The 17,891-nt window shown below is 38.3% G+C and overlaps 1 protein-coding gene across 2 annotated transcripts in view; it reads right to left on the bottom strand.

Annotated features, from left to right (window-relative positions):
- The window catches only part of GSTCD (glutathione S-transferase C-terminal domain containing), a 70,818-nt gene that overhangs the window by 3,225 nt on the left and 49,702 nt on the right, over positions 1-17,891 (bottom strand). For both annotated transcript variants that reach the window (XM_054990100.1, XM_054990099.1), the window contains 6 exons: positions 12,348-12,463; positions 12,094-12,138; positions 11,670-11,798; positions 10,143-10,276; positions 5,400-5,430; positions 1,528-1,597 (listed from right to left, as the gene is read on the bottom strand). In XM_054990100.1, the coding sequence (XP_054846075.1) occupies positions 1,528-1,597; positions 5,400-5,430; positions 10,143-10,276; positions 11,670-11,798; positions 12,094-12,138; positions 12,348-12,463 (525 nt within the window). The remainder of the gene's footprint in view (positions 1-1,527; positions 1,598-5,399; positions 5,431-10,142; positions 10,277-11,669; positions 11,799-12,093; positions 12,139-12,347; positions 12,464-17,891) is intronic.

The following is a 17,891-nucleotide window of genomic DNA, read 5'->3' as shown; positions in this document are numbered from 1 at the left end:
ATATCTCCAAAGCACTAGAAAAATGTCTACTCCCATTTTACGGAGTGACGTCTCTTGAACTCACAGCTGTGACCTTGAGAGCACATTTTCCCTTCCTGATACAATGGTGGCTTTAAAGATCTGCCAGTTTTAGCAGAGTGGAGAAAAAAGCAGATAAGGTTATCACTAGACTTCAGCAGTTCCTATTGTACACCAGAAACTATTTTGAACTTTTAAGTGCAAATGTTCGGGTGTGTTGGCATTGTTTTCTTCTGCTACACTGGGTTACACTTCCTGATTGCATCCTGTAATCAAAATGCCTTTCATCTAGAAAAGCAGTCACGATTCACTCACACTTTTGCTTTATGTATCTTGCAATCTAGTATTTCCTAGTATTTCCATGGAAATTTGTTTTTATAATTAAGACTGGAATAGATTCTGCACAAGGACTTTTTGTCATCTGATTCCCCCCCCCTCCCCACTCCATCCAGGTCTCTTTTTTGGGCAATTCTCTGTATAAGAATTTCAAATTCTTATACAGCTTTTATCCTATACTCTATTTTGATTTTCAGAATTCATGGTTATTCCCTCCAGCACAGCCAACCATGTGACAATGATTCATCACCAACAAATACTCTGATGGTTAAAATATAAATATGCTGGGAACTGCAAAAAAGTGGGATGACAATACTAGTACAATACCAGTTTGCTATTTATAGATTGGATTGCACAGAATGTTCAAGAGCAAACACTTGCAGCTCAAAAAGAGTTCTGCATGGAACCCAAAATGTTCACTCAAAAGTTCCTCAAAACTTAACTTGTTGTCACCTCAGTTTGCTGAAGTTCATTATCTCAGTCATCTGCTGCTTTGGCGGCATTTCTTTTACTTTCAAGTAAGCCTAGGAATAGTGACGCTGTCAGTAGCCAGAGTTTGTTATGTGATGACAGCAATGCAAGCAAATAGAACTTAACTTAGAGCGAGGGCACTGCAAGACTTATTTGAAAACTGCAAGTGTTGCGGAAGCAGCAGCTGATCAGTGCTATACAAAGGTTCATTTAGGAATGTTACTACTGCAAACAAGAAAGAGGATAGTGGAAGATGCATCAGAGGGACTTCCCTCCATGAATACTTTAGTCCCTTACACATCACCCCCCCCTCCCAAAATGCCAAAAGAGGAGCACTTTTCATAGGGAAGAAGAACTGTTAAGCAAAATCATCTCTCCCCTTGTTCCCCCAGCTTCTGCCCTATTTATATATCACAGTACATGTATCCAAAGTACTTCACAGTATGTAATTTCTACATTTGGCTGTAAATAACAGGTGAATGAAGAAAAGCACAAGCTCCTCTCTGTGATACATTCCACTGTAGATTAAAACAGTATCAACCAAGTGAACTATTTCACTAACTCTCTTACTCAAGGCTCCAAAACAACACTTTTAATTCCTTGTTGATAAACATTCCAGAACTATCCATATATAGTAAGGTAAGCACATCACCAATGTAGTACATGTAGTCTACACAACAGCTGCTCTATAGATGAACATACCTATTCGCCTGCGTTCAGGGGGAAGCTGGACAGCTGTCTGATCAGCAAATCGGCACAGAACCATGTGCTCCTAGAATGAGAAATAAAACCCGCAGAAATCACACAGCCTTCTTCCATTACATTGTTCTAAAGTAGCTATTTTAGTAACAGCATCCAAAGAACTATGTATGTATATTTGAAATACAAAAGACTGACTGGAGTGACCCATTTTATTAGGAAATATAATTTGCAGCATGTTTTGGATTGTGATTTGGATTTTGGATCCAATACAAGGAACTGTTAAAACAAGCTACTCAGCGTTGAAGTTGGCATCATGAAATCTTACGATAACTATGAGGATTTACTGTGTGAACTCTTTTTGCGTGTGATTCTCGCTCAGTCTTTTCATCGAACTCTTACTTTTGTGATTTATGATCTTGGGGATTTTGATAGCATGAGGGTCTGCGCCCAGTGGTATCAGTAGATCAAGATGGATAGCCCATGTTAGTCTGTCTGTAGCAGTAGAAAAAAGCAAAAGTCCAGTAGCACCTATAAGACTAACAAAATTTGTGTTAGGGTATGAGCTTTTGTGAGTCACAGCTCACTTCGTCAGATACCACCAGTGGTAATCAGTGTGATTCATGGTACAATGGGTTGTCACTTATGTTTCAGCATGTGGTCTTCAGATGCAGTTTGGACCGTAGGTACTGGTAGTTATGTTTTAAGAATAACCAATGTAAGTGTTTCTCTGGTCCTGTCAGCTTAATATTATTTCTTCATCATTTGTCTGCTATGCTTTCTCACATATATCTGACTCACATAAATATTATATCATGCAGCTTTGCCAACACAGGTGTATTGTCCTAACATAGTACATGAATATAATGTACATCTCAAGCTCACAAAATTGCACTATCCCATCTGCCTTTTGCTTTGTAAGCTAGACCAGAGAGCATGCTTGTACATATAGCCAAACAGACAAGCTACAAAATTCCATTTATTATTTTATGGAAATAATGATGAGGTCACATTAAGCATGTATTTTGTTCTATTTTGAATACAGATTACATAATGTCGCCTTGAGCCAAAAGGAAAGGTACGACATAAATTTTTACATAAATAGATAATGTGCTTTATGATTACAAGACCTTAAAAGTGGCTGAGCTTCCCTCAGGCAGGAAAAAAAGTATTCAAGGAAAAGACTAGTGCAGTGACATGGCTTTTGTTGACAGCTGCACTAGCTAGGACAGCTGCAATTTCAAGCGCCATGTCATAGCAATCAGAACCATTTCAGAACTGTACATCTTGACAGAGCCATCGGAAACATTAGACGGAGATAAGTATGTGAGAACACAAAACACTTTTGTGTGAAACTTTGGTAATCTCGTTTGCATGGAAGAAATCCTCCCAAATGGAAAAAAAGGTAATGCATTTACTTAGTCTTTCACAGATATGGACTTTTAAGTTTTGACTAATGGACAAAGAAGGTTGAGACCATATGAGTGTTCACCTTTCACCTTCAGGGCAGGGGCTTACAGAATCAAACAGGAAGGCTAGTTGCCTACATACTTAATTGGCATTTATGGCTATTAAGTATGTAGCCATACTTATCATTAAATACTGCACACTAGCCATAACATATCATTAAATACTGCATACTAAACTACATAATACATGTATTATGTTGACACTTCATAAATTTAAATATACTATGTTACCTACTAACAGAATAGGGGGGAGGGTAAAGAAAGAGGGATAAATACTAAAATTTTCCCTGGGTTACATCTCTGCACTTCAGGGACTAACTACATATTATTCACAAATGCTTTTAATGGAGCACTGATGCAAGGTTTTGTTTTATTACTGCTTTGAGAAGGGAGAAAATTTAAGCACTATTTCCACCACTATTTACTTGCTTTCCTTCTTTCTTTCTTTTTTTTTGAAAAGATGCCATGGCGCTGTTAAAAATATTTGTGCATAATATGTTCTTAGCCCTAAAGTGTGCTAATGTGACCATTTCCTCTAAGAAGGATAAGCAGCATCAAACAAGTCTAAGAAGCCAGCCGTATTAGATCTTCACTTGGTAACAGGTTGCGTGCCACCATTGCCGTTTCGTATATAAAGTGGCAATGTTTCACAGCAATTCTTCTGATTCTATTTGATGTAAGGGAGGCCCTTGAATCTCACAGTGAAAGGAAATATAAATTTTAGAGAAACTACGGAGACAGTGACACAATGTCTAGCCATCACATTCCAACACTGGCAACACATCAGTAATTGAAAAGTATGTATCAGTGCAATGTGTAAAGATGCACATTAAATACAGTCTAGAGAACCAAAGTTCAAGATAGCCAGGCAGCAACTTCTTAGCACAAGTCTACTTTTTTTTTTTAAAAAAAGCAAACTGATACAACACCAAAAATATGCTTCTTGGATCCAACAGAACTTAGGTACGGTGCATTACCTTATCTTTGGAATTGTTATATTATACTTAAGCTATTAAAAGAAACTTCTTATATGAATTTCTGAATATTTTATAAGCAAGCTGGGAACAGATTGCAATGGAAAAACCATAACAGTATGAACTTATAGAATAGGGCCAAATCAAAGATATATTAACAATATTTCTTTTTCAATTAATATGCCACATTTTCTGACAAAAGAGGATTTTAATATGGATAGAAGTTTTTAAGTACTTAAAAGGATTTTAGCAGCTTTCTGATGAAATAATGATTTCAGCTGGCTAGTATAAAGGGGAAAAATACCTCTTTTTATATTATGAAAAATCAGTAAACCAGATCCAGAAATCTGGGTTACCTGAACTCAAATGTGTGTATAAAGTATCATCTAGATTGTGGGACAGGATTTATTTCAGCGAATGGAATTCGTCTGCCCATTTACAGCAATGCAGGCATGAAATGGCTTCTTCCACTGAAATTAACGAGGCACTTGTTCTGGGTGAGTGCAATTCATGCATGCACCAGTGCCTCTGCCAGGGCAGATTTCAGACAAATTATAATGTAAAAAATGTTTACAGTGCAATCAAGATGAGTAACACCCTTTTAAACCTCTTGACTTCAATGGATTTAGAAGGGTGTCACTCTCCTTACCGCTGCACTGTTACAACAATATGCTTGTATAATAATCTTGCTAAGTTTATATCTACTTAATATTTTAGTTACATTTCACTGAGAAGTTTCTGAGGACAAGTCAAAGCCATGTTAAACTAGTATTGCCCAATGGGAATCTGAGGAGGAAAAAAATCAAATAAATAGGGAAATGCCAGAACCATGTTGGACACAAAAGGGCTGCTAAAATCAGGCAGCTGCTCTTAAGAAGCACACACCAGCACAGAAACTACCAATAAGTGCTAGATTGCATAGCTGTCTGCCCGCTCAAGACATTCACTGTTAAAGGACTAGGAAGGAACCTACTCTAGAAAATCTCCTGCATGATTTCTTCATTTAAAAACTTGATCTGGATGCAGGGAAACTTTATGGCAGAAGTCCAGTTCCCCCCTTACGAGCTCAGCAGGATGCCCCAAAAACCGGCTATAGCTTTGCATTTATGATATACATTGCCGCCTGTTCCATTTGCAGTTTTGCACTTTTAACCATGAAAAGCTATTTTAAATTTATTTTTGATCTTATGAACTGCCTTTGGGGATTCTTTCACATTCTTAGATATGAAAGGTGGTGTGTGTGTGTACAATTTTAATTTTTACCTGCATTTCTTTAAAAAGAATCTACATGAAAGAACAAAAACCAATAATAAAATTTCTAAGCACAACTATTCTTGTAAATGCTATGGTTAAATAAGTAAAGATTATTCAATCCATCAAAATCATATAGAAGAAAAGGGCAAAGAAAAATTCTAAGCCACCTTCTGCTTACCTTATAAGATAGAACTTTCTTAAACTGATGACTGAAACATAAAAGAAGATGGATTAAATTACTATAAGAAGCCACCAGTTAAAAAGAAAAGCAATCTAAAAAACTTGGTTAACTACTACTAATAATAACATTCAATTTATATACTAACCTTCAGGACAAAGTATGTTATTATTATCCTCACAACAATCTCCCTGTGAGATGGGTGGAGCTGAGAGACCTCTGAGAGAACTGTGACTGACCCAAGGTCACCCAACTGGCTTCAAGTAGAGGAGTGAGGGACCAAACCTGATTCTCCAGATTAGAGTCCTGCTGCTCTTAACTGCTACACCAAACAAAATCTAGATGAATGTTCATCTTTAAGGTAGACAGCACAATCCAGAAGTACTGTGATAGTGGTTTGGATCCAACCAGTTTTGGATCCAGCTTTGGATTCCTTTCACCACCAAAAAGTATGTCCTGAGATTTATGGGACCTACATGAACAAAACCGTGTGAGATAGGGGCTACAGTAAAGAAGCGAATTTGGTGAGAAGAAGGGGTGTGCGCTTCGGGTTCCCGGTTTGGGAAAAAACCCTAACCGGGCCCGATTTGTTAAGATTCGGTATTTCTGAATCGGCGCCAGTATGATGTCCCTGATTCGGAAATACCAAATCAAAGCTTCCCGAAGCAATTCAGATTGCTTTGGGAAGCTTTGGGTCCTTTTTAAAGGGTGCCCACCCTCCCACTCCCCACTTACCTTGGGCATCCTTCTAGTGGTGCCGGCACCAGTGTTCACTGCTGCTGGCCAGCCGCTGCAGACACCGAAACGGCGGTGCAGGCGCTGGTGTTCACTGCTGCCCTGCCGGCTGCCACAGAGGCTGAAGCAGCGGCGCGGGTGGCGGAGGCACTGGCTGCAGCCTTCCCCACCGCCCTGCTGGCTGTGGCGGCGGCGGCAAAAGGCCTACTCCGGCCTTTGTAAGGTAAGTGGGGTTGGGGGAAGGGGGGCTCAGGGGGCAGGTAGGAATCTCACTTTGGTATGCTCCAAATCATTATGAAGCGATTTCCGACAATCCAGAAACCTGGATCATTTTCCCCGCTGCACACCCCTAGTGAGAAGTGGGAAAGCTGGCTAGATACAACCCAACATTTTTTCTCTTGGATAGAATGTTTAAATATGCGAACTTTTATTTCAGTATTATATTTGTAATAGGCCAAGTTACAGACATTATCCCCTTAAGATAATTTTGAATGGTAAGCAATTTATTGGACTTTGCATGACACTAATTTGATACACTGGACTGGAAGAAAGCTTCTGCATTTTTATAAAGATATGCTACATTATATTGTCTTTAATTTAACCTGATTTGGCTGCTTCTTGAATGCTTTTACTCTGCTTGCTGATGTTGTCTTAGAAGGATCCACTGCTGTTTTACAATGTCTGATTTTGACAGTTATCTTTGAAGCTGCTTTGATTTTTTTTAAGTTGCTAAATTTTATATTTTAAATCATATTTATTGTTTAAACCTGCAGTTATATAAGTCACCTTAACATATTGTTATGAAGACAACAGAAACATTCTAAATAAATAAATGGAAGCATCCTAAACTCTGTCTCTAACTCAGATATAATGAAAAGAGAGACAGGAAAATCAGATTTGTTCTCTTGGATTGTATCCACACATTGCAGGATACAGTAGAGAACAGTACTATTGCTGTGGAGTGTGGACATACAATCCACTTGTGAAACCCTGCTAAACTGAAAGGACAGCACAATATCCAAAGACTGCTGGCAAAATAGGATTTCGTATCACATGTTATGGCAAACTGTACTTTGTTAGGAAACCTAGAAAGGGGTGGAGGGAGCATAAGTAGGAGAGCCTGAAGGATTACCAAGGCTTGATCCCATTTGGCCAAACAATATTTGCTATTATGTGTGAATGAAACTTCTGAATACTGTATGATTCTATATATTTACTGGCAGTAGGGTTGCCAGGTCCCTTGACTCCCCCAATGGGAGATTGGGCCTGGCATCTACCTTCCTTTGCCCCGGGTTCTCTTTTTGCACGTGCACGCAGTGCATGCTCCTGGCTTGTACAATGATGTCACTTCTGGGGAGTGACATCACCATGCAGGGTCAAAGGGAGGCTGGGAGCGCTCCCGCGGGCTGGATCAGTCCGCTGCGGGGCATGATTCCGTCTGAAATGGGACAGCTGTAAGGTGCATTTCAGCCTGAATCGGGCTACTGTGGGTGTGGTAGCATGTCGCACTGCCCAGAGGCACACTGCACAGCCCCTGGGGGCACCCCGGGGACCGCACCCTTTGGCTGGCCAAGTAAGTGGGTATGGGAGGGAAGGGTGGGAGCAGGGAATCCCCTGTCCCAGGCAGGGAAATGGCACCCCTAACTGGTAGCGACAATAATAATTGCAGTTATTTAATATATGTTGTACAAAATCTGTACCTTTTACTTTTCAGGACAATCTGAAAGGATAAATATCTACCAGTATGTTAATTTAGATTCTCTGTATGAAAAGGGTCACATGAATTCAACTCCCAGTTTCTCCCAGGGGTTGTCAGCAGCCCTGTCCTCCATTCAGCTATCAGAAAGAAGTAGCAGGATTCAACTCATAGATATTGCCTCTTTGAAAATATAAACTCTTAGCGGTATGTGCTTTAAATTAAATGAGCTTGAGAGTGAGATAGAGAGATTACTTTCTGTTCTGGAGTGCTGTTTTCTAATAAAATAAAGAAAAATCAAAAGTTTAACAATTCAAAAGTGAAAGGCCTATTTTACAGCCAATAAAGATAACTGCATTGTATGAAAAGCTACAATTAAATATAACTCACAATCTGAATTGTGTCTCTGAAGCACTGCTTGACTTCCATTAATGTGTTTTGTGTTCCTCTCACATGCACATGAAAAGTTTGTTAGTTTTAGATCATGGACTTTATTTAAAAACATAGCAAGGTTTACAACAAGGTAGATGTCATAAATATGAAGAACAGAGTTTATAATTTCTGAAATAAACAGCAAAAAGTTGCATTGTAATGCAATGGTGTAAACATGCTGAAAATACTTCTTTTTTCCCCCATACATTTCTTCCTTTCCTTTTTTATAGCTGCTAAACATCTACTTCAGAAATTCCTCTGGTGATTTTCAGACCTAAATCTCTGCATCTTTATTGCTGGAATTATGGTGTGCAACTCTCTTTGACGCACTCTCTTGGTCATTCGGGATCATGAAAGGAGGGGGTATGTTTATAGGAAAGGCTGATAAAGATAACTGTTTTGTACAATACAATCAAACGCAGTAAATCCACATAAAATGGCCAACATGGAATAGTGTTAGGATTCGAATGACCGGAGTTCCAATGTCCAGACAGCCACAACAATCTCTGGGTGACCTAAGGCCAGTCACTCTTTCTGATACTAACCCTACCTCTCAGGGTGTTGCGAGGAGGGGAGAATCATGCTCTGAGCACTTTGGAGAAAGTATGGCATAAAATCTTGATACAGATATAGAGAGGAATAAACAGATAATTATCTGTGAGATTATGTATTTCCCTTACCCCGGGGGCAGCACATCCCTATAGTCTTTATTTTTTCTTCTGAACCATTTCTTCTGAACTACCTTCCAGTATTTAAAACGCCAGTTGTTAAAAAGTAGGGCACTGGGCTGGATCCAGCTTTTTCACTCCATCTTCACTCCTTATATTACTGCCCCTGTCCTACAGGGTTTTTGGAAATTCAGGCCCCAAGACCCCAACGTCGCCTTTTGGATGGCTAAAGGAGATTACTCCCACTCTTTTCCCACCAGTGGAAAAGCTGGATGGATCCAGCTCATTGTTTAACTTGCAGAGTTTTAACTGTTCTGTGCAACTAACACAGCTACTAAAGGCATTTTCTGCTTGCACACTTTTGCCGGGTTTTCTGGATAGTCGATCCATGAGGATCAGATCCACTTTGAGCCTCTATAATTCCACACTTGAGGAACTTGAAGTGGTGCCTGTTTATTTTTTCTGCACCAGGAAAACGCTCTGTTTCTGCCTTGAGGAACGTGTCAGTTTCATCAGTTGATCCGGCTTAGGCAATTTGCAAGGTGTTTTTTTTTTAAAGGCACCAACCCTTGGAACCTTGCTGCTTTTAAAAAAAAATAAAAGTACACCAAAAATGGACTAAAAAGTACAGGAAGCACAGAGGGAAACTTTAAAATATCAAGTGGGATTCAAGGCTCTCTGTAGAGTTTTTGTGTTAGTCATACTGCAGTGTTTTCTTTCACCAGCTGAAAGGGGGTTTTGTTTGTTTTTTAAGGCACCAAGGTTGCAATGTTATGGTTTAATTTTTTTTTTTAAATCAGGGGAAAAAAGTGGATTGGTTGCTGTTCAACTAATGATGATGCAGGGGGATAAAAGGTGCAGTGAAAGGCAGGATCAGGGCCAGGCCTCACATGAAAGCGCATTCTGCACTTCAAAAAAGCCATGGTTTCACTTCATTGGAAAAAAACCTGAGGTATGTGTGCAGGAAGAGAAGATGTAGAAAAGCTGAGGAAAGATCGATTCTGCAGCAGACTCAGGCTTTCTCCATGCAGAACACAAAATTCTGAAAAGCAGTTTGGAGACTGAATCAGAGTATTTTGACTGTACGTGTAAAACTCTGGAGAGGAATCAATGCAGTATGATCGGTGAAAAGCATCTGAGACTCTGTGTTCAATGTGAGACTTTTAACCCGTTTCCCTTTGCACATAATTATGTAAGCAAGCAATGGTTTACCTTTGTGGAAATGTAAACTTCGCTGTATTCTGAATGAAGCCATAGCAGCAAGGGCTGATGACGAATGCTGCACGAACTTGGGTACAGCGTTCAATCACCATGTCTGTTGCCACTCCACAAGCATGCAAAGCCACCTGAAAAAGCAAAACTAACAAAGTTAAAGTTAACTGTATGCTTTGTTCCATAAACTTGCTTTTACCAGGCCAGACCACTGGCCCATTAAGGTCAGCTTTCCAGGGTCTCAAGTAGAGACTATTCCCATCACCTACTACTTGTTTTTTTTAACTGAAGATGAAGACGTCATCCTTTGTTTATTACAGTATCAGTGATTTCCATTACTCATTCGAAGGGTTTTTTTTAAAAGCCTTCTAGTTCAAAAAAGTATATTCATATTCCATAGTAAATATAAAATAGGATGCAAATAAAAATGAGAGTATTACAGTTAAGTTCTGGTACAATACAATAAAAACAGAGGACAGATACGTATTAATAATAATGTATTGAATACAGAAAAATTCATTAGGAGACAATTTTAATATTCCCAGTATAACATTACAAATGTATTTCATTCATATAGCCATCAAGTAAACCATGATTGATTATTTTCAAATGGGTTGTGAGACCATGCACAAAACACTTAACTGCATGTTACTACAGTTGTGAAACACCCACAAACAGATCAATGAACTATCAAACTGTCAAAATTATGATGAGTCTGTTTGCCAATGGCAAACAGGGCACGAGCCAAACTGGCAAGTGTTTGGGTATTTCTGCTGTAATGTGGCCAGTTTGGTGTGAGAGCCAGTTTGGTGTAGTGGTTAAGAGCATGGGACTCTAATCTAGAGCACTGGGTTTGATTCCCCACTCCTCCGCTTGAAGCCAGCTGGGTGACCTTGGATGAGTCACGGCTTTCTGGAGCTCTCTCAGCCCCTCCCACCTCACAGGGTGTTTTGTTGTGGGGATAATAATGGCATACTTTGTAAACTGCTCTGAGTGGGCATTAACTGTGCAATCCTATGGAGAGTTACTCCAGTCTAACCTCATTGATTTCAATGGGCTTAGACTGGAGTAACTCTCCTTAGGATTGCACTGTTAGTTGTCCTGAAGGGCAGTATATAAATAGAATGTTGTTGTTGTTATTATTATTATAAGTCTGTCTTTCAAGCCCTTACTCTGGATACACTAGGTAAGGTTCAGCCATGGTGAGAAGCGACAACTATACCTGCTCACAGGTACTCTGAAAATAAAAAATGTTATAGTTACATTTTAATACTAATATTTATCTTATATTACTTTTGTGATTGATGCAATGGAGAACATGACGTAAGTAGTCATGGAGCTCCTTTGGTTGAGCATAATGGTGAATGTGGTCTTCTGCAAAACATGGTGAGAGAATCACTGATCTGAGCTATTGAACAGTGTGCACTTTAGAAATAACAATAATTTTTCACATTTTAAGCACCAGTTAAAGTGTTTTGTTTAAAATTTTTTAGCAAAGCATGATGTTAACATTTCATAATTACTTACCCCAATATTAAAAGTTCCTTTAAAGTAGTCCATATTTGCTTGGATGAACCAAATGTTGTTTAATCCTAATTCATCACTTCTTTCTTTAGCACGCATCAGTGACAACTCTTTATTTTCTACCAATATTATCTATATATCACAGAAACAATAATTAGTTATGGTCAACTGGGGGACAATGGCATTTATTTATTTCTTAGATCTTGAAACCCGAGCTCTAAGTCATTTGAATATTAATGTCTGTTAACTGCTTTCTAAGACCCCTTCTCCACTGTGACAAAAGACAGAACAAAATAGTAGAAAGACTTTTATGCAGGTTCATAACCGTGTGGGAATACAAAAATACCACAAAGATATTTTCATTCCATTGTATATTTGAAGTTCCCAGTTATCAAAAGTCTGTACTGAGATTTTATTGACACTTTACCTGGCACGACGGCAATATATGAGCAAGAACAATTCCAACATGGCCCTGTTGAAAAAACAGAAGAAAATATAGAAGTAAATCTTAATCACACAGCTGATCCATTTCACCACAACTATTCCAAGGAAATACTGACAGATTTTGAAAGCAGATTAAATTCTAGTGTTTGTTTCTATTTTGCTTTTTGGTCATTTGCTGGTACTCAGAAAGATCAAAACCAAACAAGGCTGCACTTTATTAAACAAAACATTCATTACCCCACCACTGCAAAAATCCACAATCACGTCTCCAGGCCTCGCCAGCTTTGTCACTAAAGCCACCAGGTTGTTGAGCTGTTGCCGCTTCCTCAAAGCACGATCACTGGACATCTTTCCTAAGGATGAAAACAAGGAATTATGCATTTGTCGTGACTTGTCAGAACAATTTTAATATATTTTCCTTTTAACTTTAATTGTTTTGACTTTTAGCTTGCCCTAATCCACAAGCTTTGCAGGGATAATGTTAATTTTGCATTGCAAAAGTTAAGTAAAGGAACATTGCCCCAGGATACCTTATTTGAAACATTCATCTCTCCCTTCCCTAACACTATCTGGGGCAGCTTAATTATAATAATCCAATATGGGCAAGAGGTGATGTACAGAGGTACCTCTCACTCCCCTATGCAACTTGTATATATCATTGAGTTGCATCAACTTAAAATTCATTCAAGAAAACCTGAAGAATCTGTGCTCTGATGGAAATCTAATCTTCTGTAACAAAAAAGCCCAAGCTGTCATGCACCAACAATCTAACAAGCAAGAAGACTGCACCATGAGTGAGGTTTATATCATCAGGATATCATCTCAGAAACTCCCCCATGACCAGGAACAACTTTGTTGGGTGGCCTTCTGCAGAGTGCTAGAAGAAACGTTAAGAACACTCTGGTACTACAAGATAGGGATGATTCTTCACTAAACCACATCTTTATCCATTTTATAGACTAGAGAGCAATCTGTAGCAGAGTAAAAGGAGACTTGGGGGCTAACAAAGCAAAAATACAGTTTTTAGCACAGGATTCTTAAAGTATCAGGAACCACAACTTCTACAAGTAGAAATATATTCTTATATAGAAATGTCAATAGATATGGATATGCTAACAATCTGGCCCTGCTAAAAAGTGACATAGTATCTCCTTAAGAACATACCTGTTAAATATAATAAGGGGGGTATGTGTGTTAAGTTTCAGGATCTTTGTATTTTATTTTTATTCATTACATTGTTAAAATGTACTGTTTGATGGTATATTAGGACAATATAAAAGTCTGTAGTAATTTATCTACAATGTCAAGCCAAGCCATTACTTGACATTGCAACCACAGAGTGATATATATGCATTTATGAACTCATAAATGGTGGTGGTGGAGAATGCCGTCAAGTCATAGCTGACTTATGACCCTGCTGGGGTTTTCATGGCAAGAGATTAACAGAGGTGGTATGCCATTGCCTGCCCCTGCAACTCTGGTCTTCTTTGGAGTTCTCCCATCCAATTACTAACCAAAACTGACCTTGCTTAGCTTAGCAGCCAAGATCGGATGAGACAGTGACAGATTATGAAATGATAAATGAGAGGTGGCTTTTACTTCACAATAGCCCCAAGAATTGTGCTGATTCATCTGATTATGGATGGCAGCAGTTTCCATTTATCAGAAAATGGCTGCAGTCCGATTAGCCCAGTTTAGCCAAGCTTTTCAGAGCTTGGTTTACTAAGCAGGGCTGACCATAGTTTGTTCTTGGATGGGATACTGCCAAAAAAGACTGGGGTTACTGTGTGGAGAAAGGTACCTCTGCTCCTCTCCTGCATGGAATACCCCACAGAAAGGGTGTCCAAGAGGTGGCTGCAACTCGAGGGCATGTTGTTCTTCTTCAGACATGGATGCCGATTATTCAAGACAAGCCATCTCTATGGGATAATTCAGTTAACTGGAAAAAACAGAAACTACTCTTTTCTCTACGTGGGAATCACTTTTGCTTACAGCTTCTCAAATCACCTTATCACAATGTTTGACTATTCATTTTCAGTTACGTATGTTTCCATACGTATGAAAATGATGCCTATATAAGAAACTACTTTGTAAAATTCAGAATATTCAGTTGCACCTTTTTATTATCAATGCATGGGGTTTTGTGAGCTACTTCATTAAATGACAGTGTCTCTACTTTAGAATAATCCAATTTCATAGCATGCTGATAAATAGTTCTGGTACAGCAAACATTAAAATGAGAAAAGAAAACTCTGGCACAATATGTAGATATAGGCAGGGTATTCTATACTAAAGGAAATACTTATTGTGGCTAGAAGCTTTCTTTCAGCATGTCATTCGTTAAAAAGCAGTGCTGAACAGAAAAACAAAGGAGTTAAATTAATCAGAGATAAGGGCAGCAATATTTTGAGAAGCATGAGAATTTTTTTTAAAGGTCAGTGTTGGATTCATTTTTCTAATGTAATCATCTTTGTTGCATGGAATATTTAAATGTCAAACTGCATCCCCAATGTTCTGGGGACAGAGACACTTTAACAATAGTTTCCCAGTAGTGATAAAATGGATTTCTTTGGATTCTGCCAAATTATCAGTTTTGTATTTATCCTATTTATTTATAAGTGACAATTGCTTGGAGGCACCTGAGGAAATATACAAGTTTTAAAAACAATTCCTAATAAAACTACAGAATACAAATCCAGCAAAAATAAGTAAGATAAAAATGGTAACAACAGGAGTACTAAACAGCAACAGTAGTAGTTTTTTTCTCACCTCCAGAGCTAGTTTGTCAAAAGCTAATCTTTATATAATGTATTGTGGTGTCCAGCAAGCATAGGCTTCATCTCAAATTAGGTATTTGGAAATGCAACATTTTGCTCCATAAATGTAGGGAAATGTAGACTACTGTAAACAGGAGTTGTGTGTGTGTGTTACATGCCATCAAGTCACTTCTGACTTATGGTGACCCTATGAATTCACAACCTCCAAAATATCTTATAATTAATAACATTTCTCAGGACTTGTAAACTGAAGGCTGTGGCTTCCTTTATTGCGTCAATCCTTCCCATGTTTGATCTTCCTCTTTTCCTACTGCCTTCAATTTTTCTTAAAATTATGTTTTTCCAGTCAGTATTGTCTTTTCATGACCGTAAACTAGATTTGCAACTTATAATGTAGAAATGAGAACCTGGAACACATTTTTTAACAAATAGCACACGTAGTGAGATGAAATACTTTCTTTCTCAAATTTCTTCTGGTCCTCAAACATTTAACTTGACATGCAAGACTAAAAACAAACACTTCTGAGTTAGCAATGTTGCTGTAGCTTTAAATTATTCATAGCCTTATTTATCTCACCAATATCAGCAAATAAAAGCCCCCTTACCACCAAAAAAGAATACTTTTCTTCATAGAGGGAATGCAGTTGAGAAGCTATATAAAAACTCACAGCAGGGATCACTACAATTGTATGTGGAAACATTTGTCTGTAAGTTTCCAGCCATACAACATGATCAGTTTTGGTATTTTTGTTTGGGGTAACTGGATGCAATCATAAATTATAGGTAAATGGGTCTTCATGTTGTTGTAATGCATGAGTACATGGTCATACCATAATCAATACTGTTACATCTTTTGCTGAGAGCTTCTCTGTACCAACTATCAACAACCATGAGCTCGCTCAGAAGAACAAAAGACACCATTCAGGTATCTATCCATGACACTTGGATTAAAATGATATTGATAATAAACAATATCTCCATTAGTCATTAATTCCTCTAAGCTGTTTTTTTTTGTAAAGAAAGGTAGAAATATATACTAAATGAGTAACATTTGTTCATATGGGACAGTTGTAAATCGGTTGCAATTTGGTAGCAAACATGTACATTTATTTAAATATTTATGACCCTGTCTTTCCCCTAAGGTTAAAGGTAAATAAACTGCCAGGTACAAAATGGTAAAGATATACAAAAAAACCAAGATGCCATCTCAGCAACAATACACAGCAAAACTAAATATAACTGGTAAATAATTAGGTTAGCTGAATCAAATACACTGACCCAAAGAAATCTCAACAGCAGCCTCTAAAAGAGGATAGTCTTGCATGCCTCATTTTGTGCTAATTGCATTTTAAGGGCAATGCTAATTGCACTGAGGTTACAGTATCATGGATCTTCATGGCTAGGTTGGAAGAGTTTAGACAGAGACAATCATCAAGCAAGCAAGATCGTCAAAGAGCAATTTATGAACATCAGCCGCTTTCCTAGTAATAAGGATGGGTCCAAGAGCACACCCAGATTGCTAAAGATAAACTCAACCCATCTAGAGTTGGCAGATTAATCCCTACCAGAACAACAGTGTCCTCAACCAGTATCATCACAACCTTGGCTAGATTCAGTTTGTTCCTGCTCAGCTAGCTAATCACAGCTTCCCAACACTAATACAGCAGCCTCTAGACAACTGAATAAATACAGAGCTTGAAGCAATTAACACCCTTATTTAATAAATACAAGAGTACAGGTGAGAGTCTGAAGCCTGAGGGCCTCCACATACCAAACTACCAATACTACCTACACAAGAGAAATGGGGCTTTTTTCTGGGAAAAGAGGTGGTGGAATTCTCAAGAGGGAAATGAGAGAGAAACACATGGGATTCTTTGAAATAATATTATTTTCATGCACTATGGACTTAAATCATCTGTGAGACAGAACCCTCTACCTTGTGTGTGTGTGTGGGGGGTGGGGGTGGTATTAAACGACATAGGAACTATCCAGTAGGATGATACTTATCACAATAATCATGAACTCTTGCCCGGGGCGCAAAATTTCTCCAGCCCTGCATCTATACCCTCCTCAGAATTTTGTGCCTGGGGCAAGAGGTGTTGGAACTCCGTTCCACCGCATTCTGGCTGAAAAAAAAGCCCTGTGTGTCCCATTTCACAAATGAGAAAGAACCTGCTGGAGACCGTATAATCTCTAAATGCTTCAACAAAATATCATACGCCAAATATTTCTGAAAGATCTAAAAAGATGACTTCTCACTTGTCAATGAGCAAAGAAGTACATTCACCAGAGCTCTTAGCAGATAAAATATTTCAAGTAACATTCTCAATCAACATTTAGAGTGAGATGCTTTGTGAAAGTATTCACTAATTTCTGAAAGGAAAAGGCCTACTTGATTTGTTTACATAGTCAACATACTATTTGCACTACAAATGCCATATTCTTATGTTTTAGACCATATAACCTAGCTTTAATGGTTCAAAGACCAAAAAGGTCAAGCTAATAAAACTATGGAACACCAAACATAATGTATAGGGTTTTAAGAAACTCCCCCTATTGAACATAATATTTGACAAAACATATAGCAATTTTACTTTAAGCCAACAAGGTTCTACTTTTAAACACAGCCATGGAAAGGAAACGCATACAAATGATGACTGAAAAGGTTATTCAAGACAAAGTAGTACAAAAATGTGTTTCTAATTTTTAATTCAGAAGTCATTCCTGCTAGTACTACCTACCAATTTGTTCTGTATTAACGGCAAGCTCTGTAAAACTGATCACTTCAAACATCACAAAATAGCCTTGTCCTGCATATAACTTCTTGGAAAGGCCAAATGGCTATTCAAATAGCCCTTGACAATATTAAATGAGAAGTTGGACAGGTTCCCCTTCAGAAGGCTTATATTGCTTGTATTTGAGAAAACTATTTGGACAACATACAAAACAGCTTGAACAAACCAGTGGGAGTGCCAACACGGAGACCCAAAGATTAACAAGAGTC

The sequence above is a fragment of the Eublepharis macularius genome, chromosome 10 (assembly GCF_028583425.1).
Source record: "Eublepharis macularius isolate TG4126 chromosome 10, MPM_Emac_v1.0, whole genome shotgun sequence".
In the NCBI taxonomy this organism is placed as follows: domain Eukaryota; kingdom Metazoa; phylum Chordata; class Lepidosauria; order Squamata; family Eublepharidae; genus Eublepharis; species Eublepharis macularius.
This window is presented reverse-complemented; position numbering and strand designations above follow the sequence as displayed.